We start from the raw sequence: 20,490 nt of genomic DNA on the forward strand, positions 1-20,490 counted from the left end.
CCAGGGAAATGCAAAGTGTGCTCAAGAATTCAGTGTAGTATCTGGTAGAAATTTGGCCTTCTGCAAGACAGGAGGAGATATTTCTCATGTTTTTGTATAGTTTTCAAAGGAAATATTTTAAACTACCATGGAACCACTGTAAAAATTCAAGAAAAGAAATTTCATGCTGAACCTTGTTTCCTGTTTTCTAGGCTATGTCTGGTATTTGTAGTTTTAAACCCAAAATAGAAAAGAATGGTAGAATTCTTAGATGTTTGTGTATTTGTGTATGTGTTTACACTCAAAAATAGATTTTAGGTGATAATTTAGGAAATAGTGCTTTTGACAGTTATTCAGTTGCTCCAGCGTTGTTTGGAGAGCTCTCACAACAGCAGCTCAGAGGATGGGACATTGAAATGGCTAGAACACAGTTGTTTAGAGATTATCCAAATTACTGAACAGACTGATCTTAGGAGGTGATCTGTAGGAGTAGATGATACTCATATCTTGTTTAGAAGAAGTAGAACTGATTTTCCTCACACTAGGCATCTGTTTAGGAGCCTTACTCCAAATAGCAGTGGACTTCACTTGACTGGAACCTCTGTTGCAGGTTTCAACATTGATACAAATGCAGTGCTTATGAACTGCAACTCAGATTTAAAATAAACCTTTATTTCTAACTCTAGCAAGATAAGAATTTGCTGTTGTCTGTTTACACTATTTTTTGGAATAAAATGTTTTTTTTCAGAGGTCTACAGAGGTCTACACATACCAAGCAGTGGCTTGCAAGGCTTTCAGTAACTGTGCTTGTGACTTCTTTATCTTAGCTTACCTTCCTTATTTCTAACTCCCACCTAACCCTTTTCATTTTCTGACCTGACTTTGAAATAAAATAAAAACTGCTGAATCTGTTTGAGTTGAAAATGAAGGACATCTTAAGATGTACTGCAAATCATCATGTCTTGGGGAAATGCTGTCTTGTATGTTTTCTTGATTTTTAATTTTAAACATTTTTCGGAATGAGAGGTGAAAGATTTTGAACTTAGGATGGCTTGCAAATTGCTGGTTTTATTTGAGTGGGCTATCATATTTAACATTTATATCTCTGACTAACATTTTGCATATCTCTTCTACACTTAGCAGGCACTGATATTCAGACTGCTCTTTTTCTTTTGATATTCTCAACAAGCACTATCTTATGGAGGTTTACTTATGCATCCATCTTCCCCTTTTAATTTTTTGCCTTTACTTCTCTAAGAAAATGTTGGGGAAATAAGAAATGGCTCAGCTGCTGTTACTCATCTTCTGGACCGGAAACAGTCTACTGTAACTTACTGCCGAGATAATTATTCTTTGCCTCTACCCCCCCATGTCATCATGGGTTTAAGCAATGCTGCATACTGTATGTGGATTTGCATTGCTTTTCTGAGTTGGCCGTGCTGTTGTTTGTTCCTCTCATATGGAGGCGTTCCTTTGCTGATACCTATATTCTTTCTCCTCACAATTCCACCACTGTTGATTGTAGGTCTGATGAAAGTGATTCCTCTCTGTCGGAGGTACAAAGGTACTCTCTCTTTCTCTTTTCTGTTTTCTTGGCATCTCTCACCAAAGTTATTCCAGTTCTTAAGAAATTTCATTTTGCTGCATGATTTTTCTTGATACCTGTGCATTGTTTCTCTTGCTTTTGCCAGAACATTAAATATCTGAGATGTTGGTCAAGCATGTCACCCCCTCTCCTTTTTTAGGGTGGTTTTTTATCATTGTTGAGCATGTCAGGTGTTTTGATTATAGCTGAAGTATGGTGTAAACATTTTCTTAGACACATTGTTTCTCTCTTTGTTTTCTTCAAAAAAAAGAAGAGCAGACATTTTCTTATGTTTTATCTGCTTCTCTCCTTATTTTTATTTTTCTTTTTCCGTTACGTGCTTCGATCACTAAAAATGAAATCCTAGTGTAAATAAAAATGACTAGTTTTTTATTATGTCCTTCTGACAGAATGCACAGTGGCTTAAGAGATGAAAGAAATGCCCCCACTCGTGTCCCAGTGGATTAAGACTTTAGTACTCAGTGAAAAATTAGTTTATCAAGAGAAGGGCAGTCAAAGAACTGCTAATAATGTGATGGTGGCTTTGTCTGGTCACTGTAGCAGTTGTAGCATTCTTTGTCTGTAGACTGTAGAACACTGTACCTAGGTAGATAAATAGCTCCAGGACATGTATTTTATGTGGCTTGTCATGGAAGTGAGTGGATGAGAACAGCACGAGGAATAACTCAGTTCAGAGGCAGCATGATCCACTAGGGAATACTACAGAGAAAACAGTGTTAGTTTAGTGTGATGCTAGAAAACAAAAGCAGAGAGATCTAAATTAATTAAAAAGCAAATTGTTCTGTTTTCTTGAAAACATAAAATGGTGCAGATGAAATGTGAATGCCTTTCCAAAATGAGGAAGATAACGTTACACAATTTAGGGCACTATTAATACTAGTAAAATCTGTAGAAGGATTGCTGAGGAGTAATGAATTATATGAATGAAGATGTCTTGAGCTGTAAAAATGTTTAAAATCATAATTTTAATCTACTAGATAAACCAACCAGTTATCACAAAGTTAGCTTGTATCATGAAGGACATTTTTCTTTACATAGCAAATTTCTGGACAATATTACAAAATCTTTACATTTTCCTAAGGTGTCTGACACTTTGTTTTGTTTTGTTGTGTTGTTTTCGTGAGATAGGGCTATGGTTTAGTTCCTTTTCCTCACAGTTATGTGTGTGATCCCCAAGAGAGCATGACAGTGAGTCTTAACTGCAAGCTGGCTGGGTCACAGCAGTGTTGCATGGTTTGGGCATTACCTTGAGGCTTTTCTACACTTCCCAGAAATTAAAGGGGTCCGTGTGTGTGCGGTTGTATGCGTGGGATTTTAGACTGCTAGTAATTTTTGGTTGGTAATGAATTGTGAAGGGTTTTTTTCAGGCTGAGTTAAGTCTTTTGGCATCACCACAGAACTAGCTGAAAGTGCCCAGGAAGGTTCCTCTGGAGTGTCAGCATTCCAGTCATCCTCCCTTTTGGCTATTTGTACATGAATGTGTTGTTGGGTACAGGGTGCAGTGGGAACCTTCTTCAGGCACAGATGTTAACAGCAGTTCTCTGTGTCTTCCCATAGAATGCAGATGATGTGAAATGCATGCTGAGTTTGGAATTGGCAGTGTACATTACATTTGCTCCATTTTTCAGATTGTGCTGTTTAGATCTTGGGCATCCAGAAGCTTTAAGTGTCCTGTTTTTTCAGCATTATGCAGACTTTGCCATGTACCCAGCATTTAGCATCTTGTTGTCTTTTCATTTATTTGTTTTTGTATGTGATTTCCTTTAACTGATAGTCCAGAGTTGACAGGTGTTGAGGCTAAATAGTAGAAATTCTGGCATAGTTTATGAAAGGCATTCAGCTATTCTGCCCTCACATGTAAGAACACTAGGTTAATTTTTTTTTCCCTGTGTGCAAGTAAGTTAATTTTATTCGTGTCTATTACTATGCCCAACTCACATTCTTTTTTTTTCTTTAGGGGGATAATTAACCCATTTCCTGCATCAAAATGCATCCGATCGTCCCCCCTTCAGTGTATCTATACAGCTGAGGGACATACTAAGGCTGTGCTTTGTGTTGATGCAACTGATGATCTTCTCTTCACTGGATCTAAAGGTTGGGCAAGCTCTGTGCACCTCTGCTGCCTACAGAGGCTGCTTTGACAACTCAGGGTGTTGTGAAATTCTCAATTTGTGCTTAGTGCTGTAAATACAGAGGAAAATTGTAAGGGTCCATTTCTCAACATAAGCTGAAGAAGGATTTACAGTAATTATCTACAAGTTTCTAACTCCAATGTGTTGTATTTGTAGTATTTATATAGGCTGTTTATTTGTAGTGGAAAACCACAAAAAGCAGTAACATTAACATTTGTTGAGTGATATTCAGTCGTGGTAGCATGTACACACATGATATGCAATGTATAGTAATAGTTTCAGTGTGAGGATGGAGGGGGGAATTGGCACATTTCTGGCTCTTCTGCACAGTTTGAATGCCCTTCATGCCATAGTTGGTTCTTTGAGCTATCTTCTTCATCTTGTTGCCTATCCTTTGTTGTTATAAGAACTGTATGGCTGTTGTGGGAGGGCCTGGAATTTTAGTAGTCACTAAATTCCTTACTGGATGGTGTGGTCACTCTATGAACTTTTCAAAGTGGTAGAAGCAGTGTTTTGAAGAAAACATTTTCCTCCTGTCTGTAGGGAATTTCCATTTTAATTGCTCAGTTTGGCTTGAAGATAACACCACCAGACCTCAATGGTTACTTTTCACAAACACCCATTTTAATATTCCTCAAAAAGTGAATTTTGTATGTTGTGCTTTTTCTCTGGGCCATTTCACATAAAGCACTTATGGTAAAGGGCTTGTTATATTCTTAGTTATGCAGCTGAAACTATGGCAGACTCTTTTTTTTTTCTATAAAGTATCAAAGCTAAAATGAACTAGTGTGGCTGGGAAGAAGTTAACACCTGGTGACAGGGAGATTCTCCTTTTCACTAATTCACATAATGTATAAACCTTGAAATTTCAGGACATCCCTTTTATCCCCATATTAGCAGAGTAGATAACCCCATTAGATGGCAGTCTTGCACTGCTAGTATTCAGGTGTGATTTCTGTGGCTATTCTACTACCTGGCTGTTAAAAATACCAAAGCACACACTTTGAGCGAGTTGGCAAACTTTTTATCTTGCAAGTTTTAAGCCAACATTTCAACATTTGTGCAAGTGTATACAATGGCAAAAAAGGACATTGAATTAGATTTTGTAAATGTTACTTAGTTGATTTCTATTGAAATTTTGAATTTAGTGGCTATGTGAGGGAAAAAAGGAGACTTAAAAATTTTATTTTACATCTAGATTTGTGTTCTAAAGTTTTGCTTTGGTAATTTTAAATTTTTTTTAACAGATGGATGTTTGCAGTTACTCCAAATATTTACTTTTTTCAAGTCATATCCTAGCTTCCCAAACTTATGGGAGAATCTTTCTTGTATATATTTTTGGAGGGGAGTTTACCGAGTACAGTTCTATTCAAGAGAAGTTGTTTAATTAAATAAGGTTAAATCTTTTGGAAATGGTTGCTGAAGCAGAAAGTCTCAGCTCGCTGACATCAGATAATACTTGCAGCTAAATTCAAAAACGTCAATAAGTTCTCATGTTTATTGCAGATCTTTTACCTTGGAAGTTGGTGTTTTAAAGTGGCAGACAGGTCTTGGTATACTTACCTTTATGCTATCATAACTAAGGTCTATATGTGAAGCTTTCTCTTCATCCTTCCAGTACTTATTTCAGTATAAATGTATGTCTAAAGTATATGGAGTGATACAGACATGGTGCAGCAAGGAGAGTTTCCTGTTCTTGCCAATAGTGTTGCAGATTTCTTGAAAACTTCTATGCATTTGGGGTTTTAACACATAAAAGGTTGCAGTATTTAAATTCCTTTGCTACAGAATCAAAACAGTGACTAAAGCATGCTATGCTGGGGTTTTCAGAGGCCCCCAATACACTGAAGAGTTTGGATCACTTCTCACCTTTGTAGTTTTGTTGTGGTAGTTGGAACTTGGCCATACTAAGCCTCAAAACTCATTCTGAACTATGTTTTTGATAATGAAGTTTTGAACTAAAAATTGGATTCTTCTCATCATCTATCATCACCCACACTTTACAGCCTCTAAATTGTCTGTATTTTCACTTCCCTTGAGATTTTTATCCTTTTAAAATACTTTGGGAGCTAGTATGCAGATCTCGAATGCACATTTAATGATAACTCTTGCTTAGTTTTGATGATGATAGATGGATGCCTGTGTGTATTTTTTAAGACCTACTTAATTTAGCTGTTTTTCTGTGGTGTCTACAGAAATGGAGGAAAATGTATGAGTGCAATTGAATGCATGTACTTTTTTTTTTTAAATAACTGAGTTTAGGAAAAACGTGAGATTTTTCTGGGATTTTTTTTATTGTTATTGTTAATATTTTTCCCCTTTTTGTTTGTCTTTATTTAGATCGTACCTGTAAAGTCTGGAATCTGGTAACTGGACAAGAGATTATGTCTTTAGGGGGTCATCCAAATAATGTTGTTTCTATTAAATACTGCAACTACACTAGCCTGGTCTTCACAGTCTCAACATCCTATATCAAAGTGTGGGACATCAGAGATTCTGCAAAGTGCATTCGAACACTGACGTGAGTATGCTGAACCTCAGATGCCAAGAGTTCAAATGAGTCTTAGTTTCAGATATATTTTATTATAGTTAATTTAATACTGCAGTGTAATATAAGTACACTGTTGGGAATGGAAGCTTTCTTTGCATGTTCAGGCTAAGTCAGTATGGGGCACCAGTAATATATGGGAGCACAAAACAATTTGCATATAGAGTTTTATCAGATGTTCAGTATTTGTAATTGGCTTATAGCCTTTTTTGCTCAGTGAAATAGGTTTGTTTTTAGACAGTATACAAAGTATGGCAAACTGTAGAATTTGGATCTTTTCCTTTTTTTTCTTTCTTCTTCTCTGTACTCAGGTCTTCAGGCCAGGCTATGCCTGCTGATGCATGTTCAGGAAGTACTAACAGAACAGTTGCTATCCCAGCTGGAGAGAACCAGATCAATCAAATTGCACTAAATCCAACTGGCACATTCCTCTATGCAGCTGCTGGAAACTCAGTGAGGATGTGGGACCTGAAAAGGTACTGAACACCAGCAGAAGAGAATGTTCTTTAGGTGGTTACATGTGCATAGGCAGCAAAGTTGTGCATATGAAACAGTCAGTGAAGTGTTTCTTCTTTATGGTAGTGTCTATAACCTGGGCAAAATATCGTCAAGTTACGGATCAGCTAATCCATCTGTGGTGGTTACTGACATAATGATTTTCTCATGTGTTAAGGTTGTGGTGAATCATTTCAGTAAAAATGACTGGAAAAACACAAGGTTTTGTTTGACAGGCACTACAAAACACACTCTTGTAAGGTGAGTATGGGAATCCTGACTAGTAATTGTTGATGAGATGATGGAAGCCAATGGAAGTAATGTAATATAATATGGGATTATGATAGCTGCACTATAATTACACTTTTCCAAATAGAACCTGCTCCCAAAGAGTGCATTCAAAATACAGAAAATACTTATAAGGGGACTGATTCATCTTTACTTTTAAATGTTTTAATTCTTATTTTGCATAAATAGCAGGGTTTTGTTGTATTTAACATAGATTTAATATTTTTCCATGGATATGAACAATAGAGTATAGGTAAACCAGAGGATGAGTACTGAAGACATAGGGAAAATAAAAACATCCATTCTGTCAGAAACTGTGCTATGGACTGTACTGGATATATGAAAAATTAACAAATCCTCATTTCTTCTCATATCCTTGAAGATTTCAGTCTACAGGAAAGCTAACTGGTCACCAGGGTCCTGTTATGTGCCTTACTGTTGATCAAATTTCTAATGGACAAGATCTTATTGTCACTGGTTCAAAGGATCATTATATAAAGGTAAACCACTAGTATTTTCTTATTTTAACTTGGCACATCAGCATGGGATGCAGGCTTCAGCAGAAGTGACTTACATCTCCACGTGCAAAATGTGATAGCCAGGATGGAAATTATCTCACCAGTCATGGATCATGAACAGTGTTCAGTCATAATAAACACCACTTCAGTGCTTTTTTTGTTTCATGAAGGAAGATGGATGTATGGTTGTCTCTAGCTAAGCTTTTTCTTAATCCGCATTAAATTGGATGTCAGGTGTACGAAGTCTTGGAGAAATCTACTTTTAAGTAACATTTAGCTCCTTAAACTATCTTAAGCCAGGGCCTCTGTTTTGGAGTGCAGACCTAATTGTTTCAGCAGAGACACACTGTGTGGTCCTCACATAAGGGAGTCTAGGGTTTAGCCCAGGCTCTTCTTGAAGTGTTATCCAAGTTCTGAAGTGGGAAAGGGGAGAGCGAGGTCAGCACTTCTCAGCCAAGGTGGCTAGTACACTTTTCTGCTTCTTGGCAGTCAAGGATATGGAATCTGGTTTTTGGGAGGAGGGGGTTATTTGGTTTTCTCTTTTTCTTTTGTTTTGGCTCACCTCAGCCAGTGGCTGTTTGAACCCACAAGCTCCTGTTTCTCAGGGCTACACCCAAATCACCAGACTCTGGGAATTGTAGATCATCCATAAAGCTGGCCCTCACACTGCAAAGAATGTGTGATACATGAGGCCAAAGAGACAATGAGCAAGAAACCCCTTGTTATGAGGGGGTACCCTTTGTTCTGTTTTTATACTTCTCACACACTGGAAAAAGTGTATGAACACAGTTGGGAGTGGAGCAGGAGCCAGAACCTGTGTGAGCTTTCTCACTGAGCTGGGCTTTCTTTTTTTTCATATTATTCTGCAATTCTTGGATGCTTGGTTGTGCACTGTGCCAGATGCAAAAAACTGCCTGAGAGGTTGGTGCACAGTTTGACAGTTTGGGCTGTGGATTTGAATCCCATCACCAGTGTCCCCATGGTTAGAGGCCAGGGGATTCTTAGGCAATGGGGAGACAAAAGGAAGACACTTTGAGAATTACTTTTCTGCACAGTTCAGAATATTGGGTTAGTTGTGAGCTGCCATCCTGGCATGGTAATGAGTGAAGGACCTCAATGAGAACAACAGGATATCATCATAATAATGCAAGTTTGTCATGTGACAAGCAAGGAGGTAGGAGGGCTTTTGGAAAACAAAGCTGTCAACAGTCATAGAAGTTTATCTGTCGTTCTTGTGTGTTCCTTTTCTGTGGCCAGGCTGCATAAATCCTCCTAAGTCTGCCCGCCTCTTGACTTACACCACTAGAATGTCCAGGGATATTTCAGCCATGTCTGTGTGCTGCAGAGTAGTGTGTGTTCTGCAAAGTGAATGCCTCCAGAATTGTCAAGCCACTTTGGACAGTATAAATGATCTGTATGTGCATAGTCAGCGCAGCTGTCTATGAATTCTTGATGCTTCTGTTCAGCCTGGAGAAGAGAAGGTTGTGTGGAGACCTCATAACCTTCCACTATCAGAATGGGGCTTACAGGGAAGGCGGAGAGGGACACGTTATCAGGAACTGTAGTGATAGAGCAAGGTGTAATGAGTACAGATTGAAAAAGGGGAAATTTAGGTTATATTAGGATGAAATTTTTCACTGTGAAGGTGATGAGACACTGAAACAGGTTGCCCAATGAGGTTGTGGATGCCCCAATACTGGAAGTGTTCAAAGCCAGGCTGAATGAGGCCTTGAGCAGTCTGGTATAGTGGGAGGTGTCCCTACTACCAAAGAGGGGTTGGGACTAGATGATCTTTAAGGTCCATTTTAGCCCTTTAACAATCTCTGGTTCTCTGCATGGGTAGGTCTGCTGGACTACTAGGTCTGGTGACAGATACTGTCACAGGAAGCTATTGTCTTGTCTACTGAGTCAGTAATGTTAGGCATCTCTAGGTACCTGATTTTTCTGGTTTATCATTGAAATTCTTTTGGTTACAATTGGAACTGATACGTGTAATTGAATGCGGTAACTTTTAAAATACCTTTAGCTCACAAGGTATTATTTTACACTCTCAAGCTCTCCCTTTTCTACTGTCATTCTTACTCATTCTAAAAGGCCAATAAAGAGCAAATAATAGAGGATGAAGTTTGACATTTGCTTGTGACACAGAGCTGGTGGTTTAAAAAGTTACGGCTCATCTGTTCCTTTTCATCTCAGTCTCACTGGTTGAGTTCTGGCTCCCTACAATGTGAAATGAAACAGGATTGCTTACACTGCAGCTCTGGGAACAAAGACCTGATGGGATTGATTATGCCTTAAATTGTTAAAACAACCTCACTTAAAGAGTCTGTTTTAACACCCCATTCTTGGAGCACAGGCAAGGAGAGAGGTGTGTCTATGAAAAGCATCGGTGTGTAATAGTATGTAACCCTTACCAAAACAACTTGTTCAGAAAAATATATTAATGCCTCTTTCTGAAGCTACTTACCTGTGCAATTCTCCCACTGTGAGTTATGTTTCCCAAACTCACTCATGAGCTTCGTTTTTCTAGCCCACCACCCAGGGTACATATGGGCCCTTCCTCTGAAGCTACTGTATATGATATTCAAGTAGTAGTAGTACTTCTTCCCAGAGCAGTCTTCTCCGAAGTCAGTGGAGTATTCTCATTTCAGGCAAGAGGTAGAAGACGAGAAAGGTGTGGTTCTGGTAGATAAATTCTGTCAGATATACATCATGATACAGTGGCCTGTAATAAGACTTCCCAAGTTTTTTCCCTAAGTTATTTGCTGCATGACTTTCAAGCAGGTTAGATGACAGAAAATTTCACATAACATATTTTATTATTTATTTTAGATGTTTGATGTGACTGAAGGGGCTCTTGGAAGTGTAAGTCCTACACACAATTTTGAACCTCCTCATTATGATGGCATTGAAGCACTTGCTATTATGGGCGATAACCTTTTTAGTGGATCCAGAGATAATGGAATTAAGAAATGGGATTTGTCTCAAAAAGACCTTCTTCAGGTAATGAAAAAAATCATGCAGCTGCTGTGACAGGCATGCTGTAGAACTGTTTTCAGGCTGTGTAAATGCTCAGGCTCATACAGTGACTATTCACATAGACACTGGTGCTTTTAATAGGGAAGGCATAGAGCACTGACTAAGAAAGAAATCAATAATGCGCTTGATCTTTACATGCAGTTGCTTTTCTCTTCTGTGTGTGTAGCATCAGGAAATTCTGATGAAGTAGTTATCCTATTTTAGCTCTGAGTACGTGGGGTTTGTTTTTCTGCTTCAGAACAAAAGCAGCACTTGCCTCATCTGTGACTGGAGTCATTGGATACCTGTCTTTGACAAGTTAGTAAATTTTGGATTGGGAACTCATTAGTGAGAAACAATACTTTAGATCGGGCTACAGAATATTTTCTTGTGAAGAGCTTTTACAGCCTGTGGCACCCCACCCAGTCTTAGTCCTTAGATTCATCTCCTTATACAATGCATGTGTTACATAATGCATACAACACACTCATAATAATGCTTGCTGTCAGAACACATTTGCTGTATGTTTTTCTTATGTAAAAAGGAAAAAAAGGGAGCAGGTATAAAAGGGCTTAGAATCCAGGGAATTTGCAATTTGTTTGGCATGAAGAACTTTGATTTTTGTCTACCTGCAATAAGGTGATCTGTTCTTTTAAGTCTTATGAGAGGTTCTTGAGGTATAGGTGTGATTAATTAACTTGAGACTGAGCGAGAACTGGAAAGCAGAAAAACAAATACTAGAAGAGAGTGCTGTTTTTGCAATAATTTTGGGGGAAAGGAGGACCATGCATTTAATATGCAGACTGATAGCAAGGAAACAAACAGAATTTAAAAGTATTGGAACATGAGAAAATAATGGACTGGCTACTTTAAAAAGAAAATTTCTATATGGGCATACTTAGTATTCCATAAATATATAAACTTGCTTGACCTTCATTCAAAATCAATCATTCAGGGTGCCAGTTCCTTTTCAGAATACTATGAAGACTTCACAGTTAAAATAAGGATTCATGAATTTAGCTTCTTACAGAAAATCTTCACTTGGCCATATTGGGACATCTGCCCTCACATCTGTCTGCTCAGAAAAATGTACTAAGCAGCTTGTACCGAAACCACAGGAACTGGAAAGATTTTGTATTCTCAGAATGACTTCATGAAAGTTGCAAGAAGTGTCTCCACTCTTATATTTTAGGCTCATTAAAATATTATGCAATATGCATTTTTGCTATTGCAATTAATTTAACATCAGAAAGAATACAGGACCAGGGTGAAGAAGTATGTAAATTGGACTAGTTATATCACTTTTCTTGTTTTCCTTTTGGTATATGTGCATTTCATAATTTCTCTAGTTTGCATTCCCCTGTTTGTTTCTTGGTTTTAAAAGTAGAAATTGATAAAAATAATCTCACACTTTCTTCTTTGTTTTTATTTCTATTTCTATAAAATGCTGTATGTTTTTCAAGGAGGTGAGACTGAAGCGTTTGACAGAATATAAATTATTTTTTATTCATTGTCTTTTTTAGGGAATGAGAAGTGCTGTTACTTTGCTAATCATGTGATAATCATGTGTGGAGGGGCCCACTGGAGGTCACACCATGTGAAGTTGACCTGCTGGTCCAAGCAAGGCCAGATTTGTAGTTAGGTCTGGTTTCTCAAGGCCTTGCCGAGCTGAGTTTTCAAAATCTCCAAGGTCGCAGATTGAATAGCTGCTCTTCTTAGTCTACCCAGCAGCCAAAACCTGAAACACAGCTGAGTTGCTTTACAGTATAAATGCTAATGTTGCATCAGTGGTCCTGGTTTGGCATACTCATATTGAACAGGTCTGATCCTCTATAATTGATGAAAATCACTTAACAAGCATGGTATTCAGAGGATTTGGAGATCATTTGCTTTACTTGGTGTTATACATCACAAGTCACAAAACCCTGCTGTGACAAAATTGGGATTTATAAGAACCACAACCACCCCCGCCCCAGTTTCATGAAGTGTGGCAAAACCAGACTGCCAGTGCTGTGGTAGCTGTGTATACTATAGATGAAACACCAGGATGATCCTAGAAAGCTGAATATGCTCCATTATGAGCAATGCAGCAAAGCAAAGCAGTTCCTACCAAACCAAACTGGAGAAAAGCCACTTTGGTCCCCCCAAAAGACAGCAAACTTGGGCTATTATTTCCCCATATTTTTATTTTCCCCATATATTTATTTGTTGCTACCAAAAGGATGTTGTTCGCAGCTGGTCTGTGCAGCATTTTGCTTTCTGAATTAGAAGTAAAATGCTATTGCCTTTCCTCAATAAAGAATTAATGTATTTTTGTGAAGTGCCAAATCACAAAATCAATTTATAATGTGTAGTGGGAAAAGAAGAAAGAAAGAAGGCAAATATAGAAACAGTTTCTGTCTTCCTGGTGTATTTTTGAACAGTATTTTGGGTTTTCTTTTTATGTGTTTTATAGCAATTTTAAAGACAGACTTGAAACATATACAGAGACCATATGTTCAAAAATGCATTTAAATATGCATTTGAAAACATGCAGACTTAGCATTATCCTGAACTGATTTCTGTTCCACATTAGGTCAGTTGTGCATATTAGATTTCCTTCTTGTTTTGCAGTACTATTTCACAAAAAGAAACAACCTCATGGTATAGAAAAAGCCTCTTGGAAGTTAGCACTCTCCTTGCTCTAAAGGTGGAGAAGCCACCCGGAGCCATGTAGCAAAACTGGGGCAGGACAGGAACCAGGCTTACAACTTGGGATTTTTCCCCTTTTGTGCTTGTTCTTCTGGAATTTTTTGCAGCCCTGTGAGACTTGCCTGCCTTCTCTCTTTCAGCAAGTTCCTAATGCTCATAAGGACTGGGTTTGTGCTCTTGGCCTAGTGCCCAGTGCGCCGGTTCTGCTCAGCGCCTGCAGGGGAGGCACCCTCAAGCTCTGGAATGTGGATACCTTCGCACCCATTGGGGAGATGAAGGGACATGACAGCCCTATAAATGCCATCTGCACCAACTCCAGCCAGATTTTCACAGCAGCAGAGTGAGTTCTTCTCTATGAATCTTTCTTTTTTGTGTCCTCTGCTAGAATTCTGTCCATGCACATGCATTTAGGACATGTGTAAGTCACTTCATAGAAAGGATCCAGAGACTTGGTCCAATCCGTACTCCTCAGTGCTAATGACCTATCACAGCTATGTCCAAAGTGGGCTGCTTGCACCCCAGGGGATGCACAACATTACCCAGTGGTGTGCTGGAATAAATTATTAGAATTCAGTGCTATGTGTATATAATTAATAAATGTACATAGCAGTGTGGGCTTAAAAAAATTTTATTAGTAGGGGTGCACGATTAAAAAAAAAGTTTGGAGACCACTGATCTACAGGATGGCAGGGAGATTTTGGCAATACTTGAGAACTTTATAAGGTTGTCTCTACAGTTGGACTATTTCCTGGTAGGACTCATTCCTGACCTGTGGAAATTCTCCTAAAAGCCATGGCATGTGGCTGTTGGTCGGTTTGTTTTTAAGTGCTGGCATACAGTAGAAGCTTTGCAAGCTATCCTACTGTCCTGTAAACACCTTGATTTGAATATTTGTTTCCTCAGTAAAAGTGAGCAAATTGAGGACCTGAAACCTCAGGGGAATTGACCAGGAAAAATACCTTGTTACAGAGAACATGCAGGAGATGGCAACAGAGCCTCTTTGTGGTGTAGTCTGAGCACAGAAGCTGTGAAAGCTGATGTGTTGCATTCCAGTGCCAATTGTGGAAGCTTCTGGCCTTCTGAATTAAAAGCAGGTCTTTCTGAATCATAGCAGGATTTCAAAGTTGCCAAGTTTTCATATTTGGTGGTCAGGTTTTATGTTTAAGCAGAAATAGATAGGGGTAGACATGTCAAAGCTTATGTCTCTGTTTGCCTAAAGATTATTAATCCATTTAGAACATACATGTGTCTGAAATTCATTCTTTTCTTTGTCATTAAAAAAAAATTACAGCCTTTTGGCATTTCTAGCAGTGGGGTTAAGATCTAAAAAATTTAGAGTGTTCCTAACAATTTACAGTGAAATGAAGGCACAAGTCACAAAACACTTTTAACTGTCACAAAGTCTGCTCTGCCTGCTGGTTTCTTTTCAGCGGGTTGTGAGAAATATATGAATCAATGTAGCTTATCACTCAAGTTAATGTTTATGAGAAATTCATAACTTCCCTTCCATGGGATAAACTACTATTTAACAAGACTAACTCTTTATTTTACTTCTAAATTATAATAGAGTTTTGTAACACATTCTATGTGATATTTTATTTACACATACTTTAAAATAGTGTAAACAGTGATTTTTTTTCTGAAAGTACAGAATTACAGTCTGGGCTTCTAAGCACCAGCACACTGGTATATGCTGTCTAGCACCTTGCGAAGGGGTTTGGGTTTGTTGGGTATTTTTTTTGGAGAGTTAGGTCTTCATATTGTCCTGTGGTTCTGTGCTTTTTTTACTTATAATAGACTGACACCTCTTGTGCAAACTGACCGTGTTTGGGGTTTGATTTAAGCTGTTATAATATTTCACACTTTTCAAATGACAGGAAGTAGTCCTGTCCTATTGAGTCTGTCCCTAATTCTGCCCATGGTCTGCTCGGTTGCAAATAGTTACATGGTGGAAGCTCTCCTCTGATGTCAATCTACTTAAACCTATTACCATTTTAGAAAATTAGGTAATAGGGGAGTAGGATGACACTGAACTGTGCTGTAAATCAAATCTCTCCTGATGGGAGAGGGAGTTTTAAAAGTCCTTGCAAGGAGTTCGAGAAAACAGAGACTTTCCTGGAGTTTCACTGCTGCTAGATAGTTGTTTATTAAGTCTTAGCAGAGAAACAGAGTCACTAGCATGACCCAGACATAACACAGAGCAGAGAATGAAGGAGAAAAGTGTCCAATTATCAAGATTTACACGGCCTTTTAAAGATAATTTAACCAATGGTTACTAAAAATGTATATTATTTTCACTTTCCTACCAATTATTCAGTAACACGGCCAGGAACTGCGGAACTTTTTGTCCAATCATCCCAAATTACTTTTACTGCAGAATATGGAGTAGAAGAAGAAGAAGAAGGTTTGGAGAACAACAACAATCCTCCATTTTGATGTTTTTTGCTCTTACCTATTTACTACAAAGAGAAGCCTAAAACCTCTAAATTTTTCACCCTGTGACAATCTTACATAGTAGTCTATCACCTAATTCACACCACTGTATTTTCTAGTTCTTGTCTGATCATAGGCAGTTTTTTCCAAGGTTGGAGGTTAAAACAGTGTTGTTCAGGGGGGTAAAAGCCCTTCAAAACAGGCAGAGAAATATTCTCGGCACTCTGGGTTCCTACAGTAGGATTTTACTTTCCTTAGGCATAAAGTCTTTATACATTCTTAGATGGTTAAAGGCTATAGCCAGTGCTGTGGTAAGGCTAGGGATCTTCAATGTTGTACACGTTAGATTGCAAAATCTCCTGGAGGTGGAATAACCCTTGTATGTCCATTAAAGAATTGTTATTTTGCCAACAATACCTTTCTGAATAAGACACTCAAGCTTTTAAGGAAGCTTCCGCTGCCCCCCCTTTGCCCTCTCTCCTTCCCCAGTGTAATTACAGCGCTCTAATACTGCTTTGTTTTGGTTTTCAGTGATCGCACTGTGAGGATCTGGAAAGCTCGAAATATAATAGATGGACAGATCTCAGATCCAGGAGATGCAAGTGAAGATCTTGCCAGTAACTGAAATTACGGGGGATAAAGGAATATATTGATCAATTTGAGGTGCACTCTAGGCAGTTTGCTGCATGTTTATTAGGTAAACACTGATGACTGGAATGGACTGACAATGTGTGAACTCTTCCACTAGACCTGCTGTCCTTAAAATATGTACTGTATTTAATGACCTCTTGGTAACATGCTTATGTCTCAACAGTCACATGTGTATCTATATATTATGGCTGAATTTGTGTGCATATGTAATACTTGCAGTTTAAATTAACTGGAATTCAGTCTTCTCTAATATCCATCTCAAAATTATAACCTGAAATATATAACAAAAGTGCTCTGCTGTATTTCACTCACAAGTATGATCAGCTGTTTTGCATTTTAGGGTAGCAGGGAAGGAATGTGTCCCAAGAATAAACCTTTGATTATGAGAGGCATTTTGAAGATTTTAAAGGTCAGTTACACTGTTATTGGGAAAGTGGAGTGAATAATAGGTGGGAAGAAGCTGTTAACGATACATCTACCTGACGTGGCTGTATCCTGATAACAGCAAATGCCATGTGATTTGTGTGGTGATAGCATATAATCTGTGTTGACCAAAGTTGTGCAGCTGTGTATACTCTGTGCTCAGGACTGGAACTCAAATGCCCACAAATGGCTATGTTTTATTTGTGTTTTGCCTATGTTCTGCAATGACTAGGTGTTCTTAATGTCATGATAAATATATCTTAATCTATTTTTCTTATGGATTTGTTTCTATCATCTCACATTTTCTTTTTTTAAAGCAAATTGTCTTTCCTTCTTATCTAATTTTATATGCTGCTAAATGTATTTTAAATACACTGTTTTGAAAACCTTGGCAGTTACTTTGAGAACTGAACCACATACATTGGGAAAAGCTATGTAAATAGATGGTTGTACAAAGGAAATATCTTATCTTGTGCCTGTATGACTTTTAAAGCTCTTGGAACCTGGATATGGAGGGAGGATGTATAATTTACCCAGCTGCTCTGAATATTAATTTGTAAATTCTGCAAATTTTAAAGTTTTATGTAGATTCAGATACAGTGTTTGGATATTGAGGTTTTTTTGGTTGTTTTGTTTTTATTTTTCAGAAAATATCAGTCTGTAAATTATAGCTCGTGTAGGTAACAAATAAAGATGTGAATGTGAACTGCTTTTTTGCCTTGTTCATCATACTTCCTAATAAAAAAATTCACTTCCCTTACAAATGTCTTGAATATAAACCCCACCTACACAGTGCAATAGAGTAGCTTGCTGAGTACTGTAGCCCGTATGTTGTTCTGGTATCCCATGTCCGTGTTCTCCTTGGCCATTATTTGTGTTTTTGTAGTACTTAAGAACCCTAGGGAGATTCCTTCACACTAAGTACAGTAGAGACATAAAATGAAGCAGGTGGCTCCTGTTCCTATGAGATGACACTTCTTACCTTATTACAAGTGGGCTGTCAAAGAAAAGTTCTGATGCCTCTTACTGATCTTGGAGGAAATACTTCCTTCTCTGCTCAGCTTGAAAGGAGATGAAAATACTGCTTGCAATTTGAGGCTACCCCTGTATTCCGAGTTTTTTTAGAAATGGGTGATGAATGATACATATTGTTAAGAAACAATGTATAAATTAGTTAAAATAAGCAGCAGCACTACCACTTGGTGTTTGTCTGTCATACTTTTTGGCTACTCAAAGGCTGTACACACAAAGTAATTTGGGTCTATATCAACTTTGAGCAAATTCCCAGCGGAGAGTGGATTTACAAGCAAGACTCATGAGAGGCTTTTTGTGCCTGGTGGAGGGTCCCTGTTCCCTTGGCCCAGTAGGCACCCATTGTGCCAAGCTACACAAATGATGCCAAGAGCTTGGTGACCCCTGGTTTTGGGGCTGAACACTCATGGCTGTGTGTGTAAGATTCATATGAACATTAATTGTTCTGCAACTGCAGGACAAAAGTCCTTGCAGAGCTGGGAAAAGCCTCCCTCTGGTCCAGCTGCTCGGCTCTGACAGACCCCATGGTAGGGGCTGTGTGGCCATGGTCTGAGCCGCAGATATTCCTCTCCAGTGATGCTTGGCAGTGCAGATATTTTGTTGGCATAACTATCTCCTGATAGGCACCAGTATAACTTCATATATTCATTAAAATATGTATTTTTAAATTTTATTTTCTTCCAGAAAGATATTCCACCTAAACCAGGCCTTACCACAGAACAGAGCTTTCACAGCTTTGCTCTGAAAGTTCTTGCCATCAAGTAATTGGAAGAAAAATGTCATTTTGTAAAGGTCATGGTATTAGCATCTTGTTTTAATGGAGAATTCTTTGACTGTTTGATTTTCTCCAAACTTCGTCTGTGCTGTAAACTCACATGTGTGACAAAAGATAACATGAAATCAGAAAAAGGGTAAGCAGTGAAATCCCATTGTCTGAACGTGTTTGTGTCAAAAAAGAAAAGGTGGTCTCTGAAAAATTAATTTTCTAAGAAGTCATGGGAAGATCATGTTTTCTTCTCACAGTTGAAATTCAGAAGTTGAACCCAGTGTGTGGAAAAATAAATAACTGTATCTCATCTGCTTAGACACAGGCAAGGTCATGTGTTACAATTAATCTCATCAAAGATATGAATGCTGAGAAAATATTTGCAATGCTTCTGATTGTGTATCAGAACAAGTGCTTATTGTGCCCCTGCCTTGTATAAAAGGCTTCAGGGTGACTGTAGAAGTCCTCCTTCAACCGTGGCAAAGATGAGGAGCCTGTGGTTCTTGGCTGTTGTGCTTGCAGGTAAATGCGCCACATTCGTATTTTGTCTTAGGCTTCAAAAGCAAAATATAAATGTGATACCGATAGAAGAGCTGTTAGAAGAGGTGATAGATGGTTTTCCATGAAAAAGGAGAGAGCAGGCATGGTACTGACTCCACCCTGAGGTGACTGTGGGAGGACAGCTGACCTGGCTTGTTTAGAAATATGCCCCAGTTCTACAATGTATTCAGCACTTGGGCATCAGCACGGGCAAAAGGGAATCAGTGGGATCATTCAGCTCCTGAGAGTTACCTATTGCTTTGTTAGTTTCTTTTTCTGTGATTTTTACCCCAGCATACCAGAGGTTAATTTGGTCTAGAGCATAATAAAGGGAGAATACATATTATTGTGTTGCTGGAGATGGGAACCTCTGCAGCAAATGCTTTTGAAATGTATGGATGAACCCAAAATGTAAAGACTAATACTATTAAATTAAAAACTGTGTGGTATTACTTTAATTCCTTCCTTATGCCTTAATTTTAATCTAATTTTTCAAAATTAAAGTCAAGGTTTTTAAAAATCAATGAGGATTATTTTTCATGTATATTTTCCCAACCACCTTGCTTTAGCTTCTGTTCCCATGGAAATTATCGTGGAAAAGCAGCAAGTAGCCATAGATGTTGCTATATATTCAACTGCTTGTTTGGATTTCATCTTCTTTGTATGTTTACAGACATGGGCCATAAATACAGTGGAAATGATGATTTTAAAATTATTTTTTAAAGTAGGGAAGGAAAATTATATCTTCCCGCTTGCTGCTATCATGTTTGTACTACAATAGAAGTAAATCCAGGAAGAAGGGATGAGGAAGGTTCCAGCCTTATTCAGCTGCTCACACTTGCAAGTCTTTGTTTTTAAAATTTTCTGGGAAATGTAAGCTTTGCATTAATGAGAGAAAGTTTTAAAGAAATTTCTTGGCTCCTGCTGGGGCAATGTTTTTTCCTTTGAACTAGCTTTTTCATTCACAATATCATTCATAAGAAGTATTTTGAAAGTATTTTACAATGCCAATTAGTTCATAAAAGTCTCCCACAAACCTATACTGTGTAAAATGACACCACATTAATAATCTGCTGTAGTATGTTCAGTCATACTCTGATTTCAGCAATGAAAAAGCTTATGCTGCATTTGACTTCCATTAGAAAACACACCCTAAACCAAAATGAAATGTGATGGATTTAGTTTATTTTGTCCTCCAAGAAGAAATAATTGAGGGCTTGCAGAAGGATGCTCATATTCTTATTATGCTTTAGATGAAAAAGAGGATAAGAATTTAGAGCTTTTCTATGTGGCATCATGAGGAGTGAATGCTGGACAGAGAGCATGAAGCCTGTGGGACATGACTCTGCCCCAGAAAAGAGGTGAAAGCA

General features: G+C 38.2%; 2 protein-coding genes across 2 annotated transcripts in view; both read left to right on the forward strand.

Annotated features, from left to right (window-relative positions):
* KIF21A (kinesin family member 21A) overlaps positions 1-17,492 on the forward strand; it is a gene marked incomplete at its 5' end in the record, with an annotated part of 77,431 nt that extends 59,939 nt beyond the window's left edge. The window contains 8 exon segments of the mRNA XM_017745945.1: positions 1,505-1,543; positions 3,543-3,679; positions 6,058-6,238; positions 6,577-6,741; positions 7,431-7,548; positions 10,399-10,569; positions 13,416-13,615; positions 16,240-17,492. Of these exon segments, the coding sequence (XP_017601434.1) occupies positions 1,505-1,543; positions 3,543-3,679; positions 6,058-6,238; positions 6,577-6,741; positions 7,431-7,548; positions 10,399-10,569; positions 13,416-13,615; positions 16,240-16,333 (1,105 nt within the window).
* A 96-nt stretch (positions 17,493-17,588) lies between these two features.
* Positions 17,589-20,490, forward strand: part of LOC103623480 (sucrase-isomaltase, intestinal-like) — a 63,162-nt gene continuing 60,260 nt past the window's right edge. The window contains exon 1 of the mRNA XM_017745946.1: positions 17,589-19,102. Within this exon, the coding sequence (XP_017601435.1) occupies positions 19,066-19,102 (37 nt within the window). The 5' untranslated portion in view covers positions 17,589-19,065. The remainder of the gene's footprint in view (positions 19,103-20,490) is intronic.

The sequence above is a fragment of the Corvus brachyrhynchos genome, unplaced genomic scaffold (assembly GCF_000691975.1).
Source record: "Corvus brachyrhynchos isolate BGI_N302 unplaced genomic scaffold, ASM69197v1 scaffold239, whole genome shotgun sequence".
Taxonomy (NCBI): domain Eukaryota; kingdom Metazoa; phylum Chordata; class Aves; order Passeriformes; family Corvidae; genus Corvus; species Corvus brachyrhynchos.